Source organism: Prenolepis imparis, unplaced genomic scaffold, assembly GCF_030444845.1.
Source record: "Prenolepis imparis isolate NDT839.2.m4 unplaced genomic scaffold, iyPreImpa1.0 SCAF_3, whole genome shotgun sequence".
NCBI lineage: Eukaryota > Metazoa > Arthropoda > Insecta > Hymenoptera > Formicidae > Prenolepis > Prenolepis imparis.
Window position 1 is genome coordinate 21,909,397 of NW_028141161.1, and position 15,730 is coordinate 21,925,126.

General features: G+C 36.0%; 4 protein-coding genes and 2 long non-coding RNA genes across 8 annotated transcripts; 2 read left to right on the top strand and 4 right to left on the bottom strand.

Moving 5' to 3' along the window:
• Nucleotides 1–98: 98 nt before the first annotated feature.
• On the top strand, nucleotides 99–5,354 carry Rab23 (RAS oncogene family member Rab23). Its single transcript, XM_083032939.1, has 7 exons — nucleotides 99–806; nucleotides 935–1,062; nucleotides 3,509–3,630; nucleotides 4,431–4,593; nucleotides 4,778–4,857; nucleotides 4,933–5,126; nucleotides 5,221–5,354. The coding sequence occupies exons 2-7, from the start codon at nucleotides 1,030–1,032 to the stop codon at nucleotides 5,352–5,354; spliced, it is 726 nt and encodes a 241-aa protein (XP_082889065.1). The 5' UTR covers nucleotides 99–806; nucleotides 935–1,029.
• Nucleotides 1,041–3,637, bottom strand: LOC145933337 (uncharacterized). Its single transcript, XR_014424840.1, has 3 exons — nucleotides 3,505–3,637; nucleotides 1,360–3,167; nucleotides 1,041–1,258 (listed from the first exon to the last, which is right to left on the bottom strand). It is a non-coding gene; the product is annotated as an uncharacterized LOC145933337 (long non-coding RNA).
• On the bottom strand, nucleotides 3,641–5,048 carry LOC145933339 (uncharacterized). The gene is made up of 3 exons (XR_014424842.1): nucleotides 4,916–5,048; nucleotides 4,429–4,634; nucleotides 3,641–4,203 (listed from the first exon to the last, which is right to left on the bottom strand). It is a non-coding gene; the product is annotated as an uncharacterized LOC145933339 (long non-coding RNA).
• Nucleotides 5,355–6,766: 1,412 nt separating the features above from the next.
• Nucleotides 6,767–8,871, bottom strand: LOC145933335 (BAG family molecular chaperone regulator 2). The gene is made up of 3 exons (XM_083032940.1): nucleotides 8,340–8,871; nucleotides 7,662–7,774; nucleotides 6,767–7,583 (listed from the first exon to the last, which is right to left on the bottom strand). The coding sequence occupies exons 1-3, from the start codon at nucleotides 8,539–8,541 to the stop codon at nucleotides 7,347–7,349; spliced, it is 552 nt and encodes a 183-aa protein (XP_082889066.1). The 5' UTR covers nucleotides 8,542–8,871; the 3' UTR covers nucleotides 6,767–7,346.
• A 1,049-nt stretch (nucleotides 8,872–9,920) lies between these two features.
• Rpl38 (ribosomal protein L38) lies at nucleotides 9,921–11,302 on the top strand. Its single transcript, XM_083032942.1, has 5 exons — nucleotides 9,921–10,002; nucleotides 10,186–10,221; nucleotides 10,565–10,625; nucleotides 10,773–10,895; nucleotides 11,234–11,302. Exons 2-5 carry the CDS (start codon nucleotides 10,219–10,221, stop codon nucleotides 11,272–11,274), a joined length of 228 nt encoding a protein of 75 aa, XP_082889068.1. The 5' UTR covers nucleotides 9,921–10,002; nucleotides 10,186–10,218; the 3' UTR covers nucleotides 11,275–11,302.
• A 464-nt stretch (nucleotides 11,303–11,766) lies between these two features.
• Nucleotides 11,767–15,636, bottom strand: LOC145933331 (uncharacterized). 3 transcript variants are annotated; one of them, XM_083032937.1, is made up of 5 exons: nucleotides 15,514–15,636; nucleotides 13,721–14,363; nucleotides 12,765–12,999; nucleotides 12,349–12,667; nucleotides 11,767–12,196 (listed from the first exon to the last, which is right to left on the bottom strand). In XM_083032937.1, the coding sequence occupies exons 2-5, from the start codon at nucleotides 14,084–14,086 to the stop codon at nucleotides 12,169–12,171; spliced, it is 948 nt and encodes a 315-aa protein (XP_082889063.1). In that variant the 5' UTR covers nucleotides 14,087–14,363; nucleotides 15,514–15,636; the 3' UTR covers nucleotides 11,767–12,168. The 3 variants fall into 3 exon arrangements, with proteins under 3 accessions (XP_082889063.1, XP_082889062.1, XP_082889061.1); XM_083032936.1 differs by having other exon boundaries at nucleotides 13,721–14,368; nucleotides 15,514–15,610; XM_083032935.1 differs by having other exon boundaries at nucleotides 13,721–14,467; nucleotides 15,514–15,589.
• Nucleotides 15,637–15,730: the final 94 nt, after the last annotated feature.

The following is a 15,730-nucleotide window of genomic DNA, read 5'->3' on the forward strand; positions in this document are numbered from 1 at the left end:
TTTATATGTATTTGAAAACATTTTGTATAGAACGTCTTTTGCTAAAAATTTCAATTAAGAAAACTTTTGTTTTCAAGATGTCACTTTTTATTAAAATGAGACTCTATTTATATATAAAAGACATTTTTTTGAAGATATGTCAAGATTATTTCAAATTTCTAAGACGAGCGAGATTTGTGACGAGCGTTTCGTTTGCAATAACAATTGTTTTTTTTACAGGAGGATAAAATTTATAAAAGATTTCTCTCGTATGAATGACGAGAGAAAGAGAAAGAAAAAAAAGAGAGAGCGGCAGGAGTCCGACATGGCTGCTCTAGTGTCTCACGCGACGACATTCACTAGACACACATGTAAAATCACCAGACCTGCGGGCGCGCGTCGACGTCGGCGTCGGCGACAGGTGTCTCCTGCTGTAGCTGTACACAGCACAGCACCACAGCACAGGTGTGCTGTTCAGTCGGCCAGTGGTGGTCAGCGGCGCGCATTCGTGCGTGCGAGCATGCCTGGCGTGCGTGCGTGCATGCATGCGTGCGTGCGTGCTCCGTTCCGTGTGCCATCAGTGCCATTGGAGAAAAACCTCTCTCTGCTCTCCTCCAGGTGTCCGTCTGTCTTTCGCGCGAGAGGCGAGAGCGCCGGCTGCGTTTGTTTCCGTTCCGTTTCTTTCCGCGTAGGCGAGAAGACTACTTTTCCCGCGAGAAAGTTTTGCTCGGGAAAAGAAAAAGCGCGACGCCGCGTATACATATGTGGTCGCTTGGAGCTTGTGTGTGAATAATGACTCGGCCGAGGCGCAAAGTCATCGACTCCGGGTACATACCGAGAATAGCGAGGGGAAGTGAGCGAGACGACTCTGCGACTCTCGTCTTCCTTTTCTCCCTCATTTTCTTCATGTAATATCACGTCGTTTTCCGGATAAATCTCCAATTTTTTTTTCAAGCACAAGCGCACGCCCAATCGATCATCGACCAAGTATGAGGATCATGGAGCCGTGTTGCGGTGGGATATTATGTTAATCGCCTTTACGGTCGCAGAATGCGGGAGGAAGAGCTCGAGATATCACTCAAGGTAATCGCGGGACTCCGACCGCGCGGTCTCTGCTTCTATTTCTTTTCAATCTTCTCTCTTCTCTCAGCTAGATTCTCTTCCTTGCAATATTCTTCATTCTCGCTTTTCTTCCTCCTTCGGAAAGGATTCACATCTACGTATTATTTCTATTTCATTCCGTGTGCAGAAAGTGTGAAACGAGGAGGCCGGCGCAGATCTAAGGAAAAAAAAGCATTTTTTTTTCGTCGTGATTTTCCACCGGCGAGGAAAGCGGCTCCTCGTTATAGAGCGTGTCGTTGCGCTACGCAAAGTCATTACCTTATTCCGGCGAGGCCAAGTTCGCTGATCGCGCCGCGTTTTTTTTTTCTTCTTTTCTATTCACCTTCTCTTCGAATGTCCGGTCTTTTATTCCAACGATGAGTAATTCGCTTCACTCGAATAACTTTCGGCGAATAGGTAGGTTCGTATAAACATCTCTCGACGAGATGACCTTCGATATATCCCTCGAATGATTCAAAGACTATTTCGCAAAGGAAGAATGAAATTGAACTTTCAAGATCTAGAACAGAGAGAGAAAGAGAGAAGTTGAAACGTATCTGTCTAAAAATTATTATATAATTGCCTTGCATTTTTAGCTAATAAGAGAAAATTAATTTAATTTTCTAGATTATTTTATATATATAAGCGATATATAAGCATGTGCGAATAAAAAGTATTAATAATATTATTAATAATTATTCTCTTTCGATGCCGTCAAATTTATGCATAAAAATTTATTCACTTGGCCGCGATATTCGTTCACCGCGAAATCTACTTATTCAATCTTCTTCCTTTCGTTACACAAAATTTATCGAACGCGAACGAAAAACCGGACGTGGAACGCTCGCGAGGAGATCGACCGGAAATCGACTCGATAAACTTCGCACGCGATTAACACGCGAATTACGACCGGTCGCTGCCGCCGATCGATTGCAGAGATACTCGAGAATCATTAATATACATAATATGCATATCTAATTAAGGCACATACAACTTTTCCAGCAAACTTGAATTTCGAGAAAAATGCGAAATTGCAATTTAAAATAAAATATAAAATTTAATTCAAGTTTAATAGATTTTAATAAATTTAATTTAATTCAAAAAAAGGGAATAGAGTGAATTCTATTTGTACAGGCATTCGCGAGATATTCGCTATATTGAATCCAACTATTCAATTGCACCAGGTGTGCTTGAGTAGCATAGGTAAAAAAAAAAGGGGAAGAAATAGGGAAGCGCGCGCATACAAGGATCTCTCGCGCATATACGAGCTCGGTGCTGCTCCAGTGATCTCTGCTTATCTCTCGATTGCTAGTAACGGTACCTGCTCGCGTTTTCATCGCGCCAGAGAGAGACTACACGTTTACGCCTTTTTTTATCGTTATTATTTATACACGGTGTCCCGGAATTACCGAACCATCTTGCTTTCTCTCAAAGAATTTCGATCTTTCTCGGGAAAAAAGTATCGCGGAAGATGTCGTCTCTCGCGATTTTTAACATTATATATTTTTGCAATCGAGTATCAAATTAATCGATTTATTATATCTATCTAGTTTGCTTCTTTCTGACTACTATAATTACTCGCGTAATATTTCAAATTAATCAAGTACTGTTACGGATATATTATATATACTATTGTTCCGGGACACCCTGTACTTTTCTTATTTCCTTATAGGATATTATTGGATTCCGATCGAATCGCGCGGTATGACGGTCCGTGGTTTATAGCTATATCGAGCCGGTTAAATCGGGATGAAGGATGCCGATGCGAAAGAATCCTGATGCGCTTCATGTAGTCATCAATTTCAGCGTGCATCGACATTCAAAATATATATTTCGCTTCAATATATATACTCTCTTCTGTACACGCGAGCATTCCTGATGAGATACACCTCCCTGTCGTGACGCGGGCGTGTCATTTTAAATTTTAAGACTCGAACCACACGGAAGCCTGGAGATTGCCCTTGGCGACCGGTTTTTTTTTTATGGGTTCTTATATCTTTATCCACGTCGTAACCCACTTCTCTTACGCGCCGTATACATTTGACCAAATTATTTGAGCCACATTCCTCGATCGAACGATCGTCAATCTGCAAGAAATGAGCACATTATTAAGAATAACTCGACAAAATTAAATTCTCGATCTTTGGAATATTACTTTGCACATAAATTAAATCATTGAGGTTTATCAAAATTGCATTAAAACTTTTACTTGAATTTAAAATAATCTTTAGCTATGATATATATGTATAAAATCATAATATAAATGAATAAAATCATTAAAATCTATCAAAATTGCATTAAAACTTTTACTTGAATTTAAAATAATTTTTAGCCACGATAAAAGAAGTTAATAATATATATTATTGACTTCTTTTATAGAGATATACTTTCCGGGAATAAAAAATAATCTCATATTTGTCTTACTTAGGTGGTGATAGTGGGCAACGGGGCCGTGGGGAAGTCGTCGATGATTCAAAGATTCTGCAAAGGTACATACACGAGGGACTATAAGAAGACGATCGGCGTAGACTTCCTGGAGCGTGAGATCGAGTAAGTAATCGCTCGCGTTGCGTGTCGAATCGTTCTAATTGAAAATTACTTATTGACTTAACATGCTTGACATTCGGAGCAAAAAGTCAACTGAAACTTCATCTACGATGTTGCATTAATTATTTATTAATTATACATCTTCGAGACGTGTTGAGATAAAAAATGATTGAGAAAATAACTGAATAATTAAGTATAGATTTTCTAGACGTTAAAAGTATAGTGAGATATATTTGACAATTTAAAGCGCAAAAATATTTCCAAAAACAATCTTGATTGTAGTTGCTAGTTCAGACAAATTAAATCGATTCGAATTTTATTACACCGATCCGATTATTCGCTGTCGATCATCATACTGCTACTTACGTATACATATACGGATTCGAGAGCGACGTGCCTGAGAAAAACCCGATTTTAATCATGCCAGCGCAAGCTACCGTGGGATACTTCTCGTATTCCCCTCCAAATACTCGACGATGTAATGTCGGTCAATGTAGAAAGAAATTTTGTCTCGTTGCGTGTGTGTGCGATCCATCTTTTAATATCCATTCATATCCTTAATCACCTTTTGCATTCCTAGAGATTATATAATTCGCAGTAACGGTTTGGATCATAATTCATAAAAGATATATATATATATATATATATATATGTATACATACATATACTGAATTAAAATAAAACTAATAATTATATGTAATTAGGCAAAACATTTTAGTCATCGAAATTAAAAGATTTCTCGCGAATTGCTTTAATAACATGTAGATAATAAGTATATAAATAAATATTTTCTTAACATACAGGGTCGATGACGAGGATGTAAGACTAATGCTGTGGGATACCGCAGGACAGGAGGAATTTGACGCTATCACCGCGGCTTACTATCGCGGTGCTCATGCCTGCGTCCTCGCTTATTCGGCCACCGACAGGGATTCCTTCGACGCTATCCCCTCGTGGAAACTCAAGGTACGAGTCTACAAGAAGTTCCATCTGAATTAGCGCTCTCCCTAAAATTTAATTTGCAAAAACAACAAGATTAATACATATATGGATTTATAAAAAAATTGGAAAATTATTTGAAACAATCTGTCAAAATCAGCTGATCTATGAGACACTTTGTATAAATCTTCCTAAAACTTTCCTTTTACAGGTAGAGAATGAATGTGGAGAAATTCCCACGATCCTAGTGCAAAACAAGATCGATCTCGTGGAGCAATGCATGATCGATCCGTGAGTTTCAAACAAATAAAAAAAAGAAAAATTTATATCTATAAATAAAAAAAATCACCTGGATATATTTTACAGAGACGAAGCCGAAAGGCTCGGCCGCGCCTTGGGTTGCAAACTTTTACGGACGTCCGTGAAGGAGGATATCGGCGTGATGAGCGTCTTCCGGCACTTGGCATCGCGATGTCTGCACGAGATGCGTCGCTCCGACGATGATTATCAGGACGACCTGAGATTGTACTCCGCGGAGCCTAGATCGCCTTCCGTCATTAGTACGAATAGATTTAATCGCGTATTATCACTTGTAAAAGTCCACAATATTCATTCGTAATGCGGATGACGTTGCATCTTTTCTTTACTTTACAGGTGCCTTCAGTCCGGACGGATCAATGTGCGGTGGCCGTAATGCCGGTAATGGAACGATAATTCTCCGACCGGGCGGCAAAACGAAGAGTCATAAAAAACGAAATTTCGTGAAGAACGCTTGTAGACTCTTGTAGACTATTTTCTCTAATAGTGTACGCACGAACGTACGATACAACGTTACATTGTGCTCGGAATATCATCGCACGGAGGTGTATACGTGGTATACGTGGTGTGCCTTGTAAATATACATAGTTTATTCTGGTAAGCGAAACACGAACGGGTGATTTTACAGTGTCCAACAGTGCAAGCTCGTCAGATTTTCAACTAATGGCCTACGGTAAAAATTACAATTGTAAAGGATACATAGTATGCGCATCACAATCGGGAGCTTCTTAATTTATACACGATAGAAATAATTATACTCGAGTGTTAACCAAATGGTATAGATTATTACAAGATAGAAAAAAACTAATCGCAAACACATTAAGTACAACTCTATGCCACTGCGAATGGGAATACCACGCGTAATTTGTAAATTTCTCGCCATATTATTATTGAATAAAAATTATCATATTTTCTTAACTGCACTGCATGCAAAGCTCAAACTATGAAGTCAGAATTGTAATGTCAATATTAATAGAATATTAATGATAATAATAATGATTAATAATAATTATATATATTTTATAAATATTTATAATATATAAATTATTATATATATATATATTATAAAATAATTATAATATATATAATAAATATATATAATAGTAGTTATTTACACATTAGCGCGATAATATCGATCATCCAAGTCTGACAACAATAAAATATCTGAAAAATTTATTATTCAATGTCTAAATTCAATAAAAATATTTTATTATCGACATAGTTCTGTTCTTTTTTAATTGTTTCACAAAGATCAGGCATTAAGATTTGAAAAATTTATCATTTAATTTATCATTTGTGTAAATTTAGTGACAAATATTTTTTTTATTATCGACATAATTCTTTGTTTTTTTATTGCTTCGAAAACTGGCTAAGTACATTTGAAAAATTTACCATTTAATGTCTAAATTTAATAAAAAGTATTTTATTATCGTCAATAATAATCAGCTTTATAAAAATTTGAAATTAAACTTGAATAAAATAAAAAAAAAGCATTTCCAAAACTATGTGGTATATGTGGTTTAAATATAAATAATTTAATATAAACCACATTTTCTTAAGGCAACTGTTATAGTAAGTTAATATATCTATTGTATGTGTTATATATATACTTAGTTATATATATATACTCTATTATGTTTATTAATTATATTACAAAACACAATGAAATCTTTGTACATTTTGCTAAAAATAAAACAAATCTTTAATAAGCGCGCATGTGAAATCTGTGAGATGTTCTAAATATGCATAAGATAAAAAAAAAAAATATTAAAAAATTTTTAAATAAACATTAGTTGTGATTATCTCAAATTACCCCTCCAAAAAAAAAAAAAAATATATATTGTATATATATATATATGTATCTTTTAATGATAAAATGAATTAATCATCCTTCTAGAAACTGATAGTTCTTATGATAATTGATATTTTATATATATAGCAAATATATAATTGTATCAAATGAGAATGTAAAGAGGCCCACTTATTTCACTTTCAACATTAATGTAACATTTAAGATTCCACATTTGCATTTGTATACACGTTTTTGTAGAAATTCTTTATTTCAAAACGTACATATATTAGGTCTGGAAACTGTTGATCGACGTTTTCTTTCGCGAGCAAAGGTATTCTTTTTTCTCTAAAGAATGCTGAAATGCTAAGCATCTTAAAAAATAAATTCGGAAATCATATAAGAAATCAGGAATGAGTGTCACGTCATTATAACAGTAAATCCAGTTGACTGCTATATATTCTATATATATAATCGAATATTCTACAGTCTAATTTACCCGCGAAAGAAAATGGATCTAGACGCGCAGACAAGACAAGAACGCGCAATTTCTCTCGAGTGTTCCCCAAAATCGCTGCGCTCGCGATAATGCCGGAACTTTGGAAAACTCGGATAGTTGAAAACTGTATGAAGATTGAGGCAGACTTATCTGCCAAATAATCCCTTGGTGTTTTCACTGTGTCATTTCCAAGATGTGCATCTTGTCGATATAGTCGAGTAATCCCTGCAATCTCTTCTTGATTCGTTTCTGATCGTCCAATGTGCATCCGAGAATAGCAGTCTCAAACATTTTATCCGAATGTCCCATACCATGCGAGGAGCATGCATTCATAAATTCTGCACATCTCTGTCGACTACTGCTGGGATCTTGGCGCAAGCTCACAACCAAGCTGTCGATCAAGCCGTTAACCTGAAAATGAAATGACATTTAATCACTCGTTGCAAAATTGTACTTTTATACAATTTGATTGCCGAATATCTCACATACCTGATGCAATGCCTCCCGCTGAACATGATCACGTTGAACAGTAACTAATACATCTACGGTCGAACATCGCATAGACAATCTTTCTGCATACCTCAAAACATCGTCCCTGTCGGCTTTATGAAAAAAAAAATATATATATATATAATTATTGTTAATATTGTTGCAAACAGAAGCTTTTAAACTGAATGTATATAATGGATGTTGAAATGTTTGAAAGACTGTATTTAACACAATAATCTATATATATTAATTTTATTATTTTAATGTCACTTTAAATATTTATTTTTAAGATTAATTATAATTGTATAATAAGTCTCTAATATTTGAACATGATAATTATTAAATATACAAATGTCTATTAACATTTTAGTACAGATTGTCATATTAACATTTTAATACAATGTTATCATTGTATAAAAATAGGATTCGAGTTGAAGAGAAACAATTTGATTCCAAGTATCGACGTATTGTGACTTATTTTTATATAGAAATTTTAACCGACGCACAATATATCAAATGGAAAAACGAAAAAAGAGTCTCGGTCATTCCGACACTTTCCGACCGCGCGGGTAAAAAAATAAATATATACCGTTTCTACAAAACATTCTAGAATGTCACTAGCGAGATTCTAGAGTGTTCGATGGAAAATGCAATGGATGAAAAAATGTAAACACTCACGTTCCTCGAGGGCAACCAGCATGTCGTTGTTCCTAAGCGTGTCCAAGGTCGTGAGCAAGGAATCCTTCTCCTCCTCGAGCCTCGAGGCATCCTTCCGCAATTGCTCTACGTGCACCTCGATCTGATCCAACAGGCCGACTAACCTATCCTTCGGCTTCGGCTCGCGCTGTTCTCGTTCCTGATGCTGCTGTCCGCTCTCCATCCTGCCTTTCAACGCTCTTCCCTTTGTCGTCTCCGAGGATCACCGCTCGTAATCTCTAGGATCTTCCTTCACAACGTCGATGCGGACACGCGCGCGCGCGTCTCTCGCTCACACGCGATCTGCGTCAAGATCCGAGGGTCCGAGCCGCTTTATGTTTCTTATGTGTCGCCGTGACGCAACGTCGCGTTGCGTCTCTCCCGATGGATGGATGGATATGATATATACCGCCGACGCGGGAATATATACTTTTGTATACGCGAAATATCGCGCGCGACCTTAAGCGTGCCGACACTCACTTCCGAATGGCGCTAATCAACATATATGATTGTTGATAGAGGCGGAGAGTAATGCGAAACCGCGAGCGAGCGATATCGATAGCGTGTATGATATATTAGCCGAGATATTAACCGGTAATCTCCTCTTCGCGATATAAAATGCGATAGACGCGTCAGAATAATAATAATAATAACAACGAGATTTTATGTTTGCTTACCCCGCGCTTTCTTTTGACGTTTGCTTTTTCAATCGATATCGCGGTTACTTTCTACGCTTTTTTTATCTGTATATATATTTACATATACGATGTGCGAATAGTTTTTTGTATGAATTTACGGTTCGTTCGCGGATCTGCGGAAAATCAGTTGTCCGATTAATAGAAAGATCGAAGAATTGTTTGAAATTCGACGACCAATGTTTTGAATAAGGGATATTTTGCGTCCACGTGAATCCTAACTTACCGACCGAACAGCCGCGATCAGCTGTCAAGTATTCTAATTTCAACAAAATATACAGGGTGTCCCATAATTCGCGAACCACCCGTCAGTTGCAGGTAGAGCATGTTGAACTGAATAGAAAAGTCCTCTACCATTTTGCGATTTTCGCAATAATTAATGAGAAATAAATTAAAGAAGATCAGCCAATTCGCGTGACGACGGCGAGAAAAGACAGCCCAGTTTCATATCGTTACTAAGCATGCGGCGAAAAGAAACAGTATAATGTTACACGGTTGCTAGGCGCGCGATGAAGCGGGGAGGAGCGCTTTACAAAAGACAGTAACTACATACGAGTAGCGCTAACTCTGGACCCCCGAGTGGGCTGTCTCTTCTCGCTGCACGCTTATCATCGCTCGAATTGGCTGATTTTCTTTAATTTATTTCTCATTAATTATTGAGAAAATCGCAAAATGGTAGAGGACTTTTTTTACTCAGTTTAACCTACTCTACCTGCAACTGACGGGTGGTTCGCGAATTATGGGACACCCTGTATATAATAATTTGAACAAAATTTTTAACCATTTCAATATTGCTATTCGTAATAATCGCTTCCCCGAATGTTGTTTCTAATCTCTATACTGTCTTTCCAGCTTGAATTCAGTCGCTGATTTGACTGGCCCTGCCGGAAATCGACCGATCGCCATTATTCGCGTCGTCCCTTTTTCTTTCCGGTAAACGTGTCTTCACGGTGAGTGTAAACGTGCTCTTATAAAATGTTCTTATAACGTGTTTTTGCATTCATTTCGTTCGATCGTTTATCGTTTCGTCGAAACGTTATTTCGCTCGCTCGCTAAATTCACCCTACTTTATAAGTCTGAATAGGTTCGTTTGCATTTTACTACAAGTTTCTCATCGAGCTCTTGCGTTTCAGGTCTGTCTGCCGAGCCAATTACATCAACCAATAATGGTGAGTAAATAAATATTTGTCGTTTTATTAAGCTACGTTTTACACGGATTCTCATTTTTGGACACATAGAAACATTTGTACTTTATATCATTATGTTGATTGAAATATTTATATTCTTTTGCAAACAAGATAACCTCGAAACGAGTTCTTTTTCCTCGTGAAACTCGTATCATACCACGCATTGGAATTTGACTCTAATCAGAACAAAAAAATTAACTAAAATTTCTTTATTACGATTAGTTAAATTTTAATTTTTAATCTTAATCTTCAATGCATAGTCTAATATGAGTTTTAGTCAAATAGCTGAATGAAAAAATTGAATAATTTTTCTTTTTATCTTTAGCCAAGAGAAATCAAAGAGATTAAGGACTTTCTTTTGAAAGCCAGGAGGAAAGATGCAAAATGTAAGTATATCTTTATGAATCTATATCTTCGTTAATCATGTATCTTACAAGAGAGAGAATTTATATACACACACACACACACACACACGTACATATCTTTTTTCTCATTCTCAATGGTGTAATTGATTTGTCGTTTCTCTTTTTCAGCTGTAAAAATTAAGAAGAATGCTGATAATGTCAAATTCAAAGTTCGCTGCTCTCGATTTTTGTACACTCTTGTTATCACCGATAAGGAGAAGGCTGAGAAGCTAAAGCAATCCTTGCCACCAGGTATAATAACTTCGATCAGATTGTCGATTATATTTTGAAGTTTGGGAGCCACTTTGACCAACTCTGATTAACTTTAATCGATTAAACTATATCTTTCTCTTTTTAGATACGTTCTTAAAAAGAGATAAAGATATAGTTTAATCGTCAATTAAAGTTAATCAGAGTTGGTTGAAGTGGCCCTAAATTGTTCAAGATATAATAGTATTTTCTAATGTTTCCTTCGTTATGCGCTTAATATTTGTTTACTATAAAAAAATTTAATTTTTGTAAATAAAAATTGAAGTTTTTCTCAAGAAATTTAATTGCAGTTGTCATAATATAAATTAAAATGTTTTTAGGTTTACAAGTAAAGGAAGTGAAAAGGAGCGAGCGTGTATGAAATGAATAAACTATCTTTTTAACCACTAGCATTTTTTCTTTAATTTCTTTATATCTATTAATTTCCCCTTCTTTTTCCCAATATAATTTCAAAAATCTTTTAAAAATATATCTTGGAGAAATTTTACAATTTTGTATCATCAAAATTTAAAATAAGTTTAAGTATGGGAGGAAAAGTTTTTTTTTAAACAATTGACTATTCATTTTATATATCAGATCTGCAAATATACACGTCTATTCGCATATAATATGATAAACTCATTAAGATTATAGACTTAATTTTTATCGCGTGCTTTATAATAGAAATTGTTCACAATACAATAGTGCCTTCTTAAAATTCTTGTAAAAAAAAAAAAAAAAAGAATACGCTCATTTTAATACACACTTTTTAAACAATTTAATTTTTTGACAAGTTTCTCTCAAAGACACAATTGCAATCATTGTGAAATATGACCATACATTATACATACTATTATTTAAGCATAACTGTATCTTTTGTATATAATGGGAAGAAAATTTATCTGCTTTTTGCAAACAATCCAAAATATAAAAATTTTGTTTCTTAGTTGTCTATGTAAAATACATACATAATAATAAGCATTTCTGTAAAAGAAATTGTACATAGCAGTTGCGTATACTAATCATACAACACCTCTGTCTTACAATTCTGACATACAACTCTTCATTTCCTCGTAGAGAGGATGTGTATACATCACATGCAGTGACAATCTCTAATACACTATATATAGCAAATTACTTGTGATTTGATATATTCTTTTGGTTCCTTTCTGTCAAAACGCTCTTAATTCTCTCTCTCTTGTAAAACTACGAACTATAAGTATAAAGTAAATTCTTAGAACAAAATACAGGTATTGAGACCACGGGACGACATTCTTTAGTCATCGCACTCGTGATAAGTTGCTCTGCAAAAAAAGAGTATGGATCTTTATATCTAATAGAATGCAATTGGAAAAAAAAAAAAAAAAAAAAAAAAAAAAAATGTAATTGATTGTAGCCATGACAATTAATTTTAAAGTGGTTAGTTGGTTACATATAATGAGCAGACTAAAAGTACCTTTGCTTATTTTTATTACGTTTGGACAATCTCCTCCCGTGGTCACATGTCGATAATGTGTACCGTTTGGTATGTACCCTATTCGCTCTGAGTTCGCGCACATCGGCGACCTTTGCTTTTTCCACCTTCTGCATAAACTTGGCGATGAGTTCCGGACAATTCAGGTTCTTTTCTGGCTCCCAAGTGTCGTCGGTCGGACTGAACCCTTTCCATCTGATTAAAAACTCTTTTGTGCCATTCTTCTTGAAACGTACCTCGATTATTCGCTCCACTTCAAATTCTTTTAAACTTTCTTTATCATCTTTATTATTTTGTTCGTCTAGAAACCGATTTAAATAAGATTATTTTCACAATGAATATTTTAAGATGAAACGATTATTATTATTATTATTATTATTATTACAAGAGTGATATACCATTTTCAATTTGTTTTTTAGAAGAAGCTTTAGATTTTTTCGATTTGTCTGTTTTCGGTGATCCAGTTTTCGACACTTTCGTCTCTTGTTCCTTAGTTAAAAACTTTTCTATCAATTGAGGACAATTCAGGTCCTTTTCGTTTTCCCAAGAATCAGCGGATTCTCCATAACCCCTCCATCGCACCAAAAACTGTCGATTGCCTTTACTGGTACGAACATTGATAAGTTTTTCTACCTAAAAGAAAAAAATTATCATACTTTATATTTTTGAGACTTTTTTAATAAAGTTATTTGTGCAATGTTATTGATGATTAATTAGTTATTTATTTATTGTTGATTAGTCACAATTACATTGAATATAAAGTGTCCCAAATTCTTGGATCAAAATATAAGAGAAAAGTTTATAGGAAACTAAATGATATAAAAGTCTGCATCATTTCATATTAAATAGTTGTTTTTTACATACAATCAAATTTTCTATTTTTAATACTTCCTTTAGCTCCTACTTATATTTTATATAAATAAGAATACATGAATGAAAGTTGCATGCGCAATCATGTTCACAATCATACATGTTTTACTTTCGTTCATAATCTTATTCTATTTATAGAATTAAATTTTACGTAAATTATCATATAATATACTTCTCCATTCAAGATTCATAAGAATGATTCGATTGATTAATACCGATACACACACACACACACACACACACATACGGTGTGTACAGTGATTTTTCAAAGTAAACAGAATTCGTAAACATTAAACGACACCTAACCAGATCGTTTACGTAACAAACACACGAAATAGTACATTTACATAACGAAAAAAAAAAAAAAACGGAATTATTGAACATTTTATCGGTAAAATCGGTCATTGTTTATTCACAGCTAACCGGCGTCGCTCGATGACGTCAGAGCTCGAAGAGAGAGACACATACATATAAGTCAGCGTACCTCGTATTCGTTGTCGTTGTCGGACTTGTCCACCGACGTAGACGCTTTCTGATCCTCTCTTCGTCTGCGCTTATTGGGCCTCGGACCAGAACCGGACTTCTCGCCGTTTTCCCGCTCCTTCTCCGGCTCTACCACGGACTCGTCCGTCTCGATGCTGTCGTCCGTGTTGGACGCCTTCTGCACCGCCGCGCCGCGCAGCGAGCGTCTCTTCGAGGCGCCTTTACGCGTGGCGGAGTTGTTGTTCCTGCCGGTCTGCGTCTCGCCGTCGTCGGTGGATGCGCGCGCGCCGCCATTTTCCTCGGACTCGCTGCCGCTCGGACTGGTTTCGGATTTTCTGCGCTTGTTCTTCATGCTAAGTCGACGCATAATACCTCAGCAGGATATCGTTGACGGCGTCGAGCCTTCCGCGGAAGAGAGCCTCCTGCGCGCGGAACCTCTTCTCTTCTTCAAGTACTCACTCGATTCGCGAAACAGCGCGAACACCCGGTGACTCCCGGGACACGGCACTTCGGCTTCGGTTCGGTGGTCTTTCCCTCCTTCTTCTCTCTTCCTTCGCCACCTTTCTCGCCCTCTGACGGTGTTTTTTTCCCTCGCGCTCCGCCGTTAGTTAGTCTTTCTCTCACTGGGTTTTCCCTTCCTCCGACTGTTCTAAACAATCTCGAGAGAGTTTACGCTCGTACTCGGCGAGAGTACGCGTGCACTTTGTAACCAATCGCGACGCGAGTACACGCATACTCGGGTTTACTGCTGGAGAGAGTACCGGAGAATATATAGCGTTATCAAAGATGGAGAGACAAATCCTTCCGATTAAGAGAATTCTCTCCTTTGCGCGCGTGCGTCAACGTGTATATATATATATATATATATATATATCGTATATGTTTACTAAATTCTGGCTATGGCGATCTTTTAACAATTCGTCGATCGAGGGAGGGGAGGGATTCATCCGGTTTAAACCGAGGGATCGATACTCTAATGAAAATTATTACTATTAATATATTATTCGCCGATGTATTATTAATTATTTAACACTTTATAACAGTTACATTTCTTACTCTACATTTAATTCCGAATGCTCGAAGTCTATAAAATTGAGAAGTGATTCATCACGACATGAATAAAGGTTATGTATTTAATTTTATAAAAAAGTACATTTCTTTCGATCTATTCAAATTTATGCGTTTTTGCAAAGTATTAAATTTCTTAAAATGTATACATATATATATATTTCTTCTCAAGATGTATTACTAATCGATATTATAATAAATATTATAATAAAAAATCAAAATATATGTAATATAATATTCGACAAGGTACCGATCGCGATGCAACTCGTTTTAATTTCGACATTTTTAATTTGACAGTAATTATATATTTTCCTTTTACACAGTCTAAATAACTGTCAGCAGCTATTGTTTTTCTGACTATCGATTGACACTTTCTCTCATCTCTTTAGATAGATCTCGTGTCATTTTAATTATATACTTTCTCTTTTTCTCTCTCTGCACTTTATCTCTTCTCTCTTTTTTCCATAGTCCGAATGTATACTCGCGTTTAAACACAGAAAGTGCAAGAGTGTAAAAAACGCCTATATACGAGTGTAAATGAGTGCAGTTAAAACGAGTACATTTATTTTGCGACGTATTTTCACATATAGTCACGAAAGAATCGAAAGGCCATTTCGATAAATCGATGGATTAAAAACGAAAGCCGCTGACAATTATCGCCGACGCGGAATGGAAATTCGAAAAGGATGCAATCGATAAATTTGCTAGACTAAATTTCTACTGTACCTCTAAAGACGACGTCCTCTAACGTTACTGGCCTCTGCACGAAGCGGCCATATTGACTATGATTATTACCGGAAACAATGGAGTGTAGTTTGAATTCGACATCGATATATTAGGTGATCGATAATGTCCCATCGACGCCCATTCAAAATTTGTCGGGCGAATTTTTACGCAGCTACGGTAATATTGAACCAAGTAAACTATCTCTTCTTTTCTTCTT

Coding starts and splice junctions, on each gene's coding strand:
- LOC145933331 (XM_083032937.1), bottom strand. CDS start 14,086: ATGCGTCGACTTAGCATGAAGAACAAGCGCAGAAAATCCGAAACCAGT. Junction 12,668..12,764: donor TAAAAAACAAATTGAAAATG/GTATATCACTCT, acceptor ATCGGTTTCTAG/ACGAACAAAATAATAAAGAT. Junction 12,197..12,348: donor CGTAATAAAAATAAGCAAAG/GTACTTTTAGTC, acceptor CTTTTTTTGCAG/AGCAACTTATCACGAGTGCG.
- LOC145933335 (XM_083032940.1), bottom strand. CDS start 8,541: ATGGAGAGCGGACAGCAGCATCAGGAACGAGAACAGCGCGAGCCGAAG. Junction 7,775..8,339: donor GCTGGTTGCCCTCGAGGAAC/GTGAGTGTTTAC, acceptor TTTTTCATAAAG/CCGACAGGGACGATGTTTTG. Junction 7,584..7,661: donor AGCGGGAGGCATTGCATCAG/GTATGTGAGATA, acceptor TTTCATTTTCAG/GTTAACGGCTTGATCGACAG.
- Rpl38 (XM_083032942.1), top strand. Junction 10,626..10,772: donor CAGGAGGAAAGATGCAAAAT/GTAAGTATATCT, acceptor TCTCTTTTTCAG/CTGTAAAAATTAAGAAGAAT. Junction 10,896..11,233: donor AAAGCAATCCTTGCCACCAG/GTATAATAACTT, acceptor AAATGTTTTTAG/GTTTACAAGTAAAGGAAGTG.
- Rab23 (XM_083032939.1), top strand. CDS start 1,030: ATGCGGGAGGAAGAGCTCGAGATATCACTCAAG. Junction 1,063..3,508: donor AGCTCGAGATATCACTCAAG/GTAATCGCGGGA, acceptor TGTCTTACTTAG/GTGGTGATAGTGGGCAACGG. Junction 5,127..5,220: donor TAGATCGCCTTCCGTCATTA/GTACGAATAGAT, acceptor TTTACTTTACAG/GTGCCTTCAGTCCGGACGGA.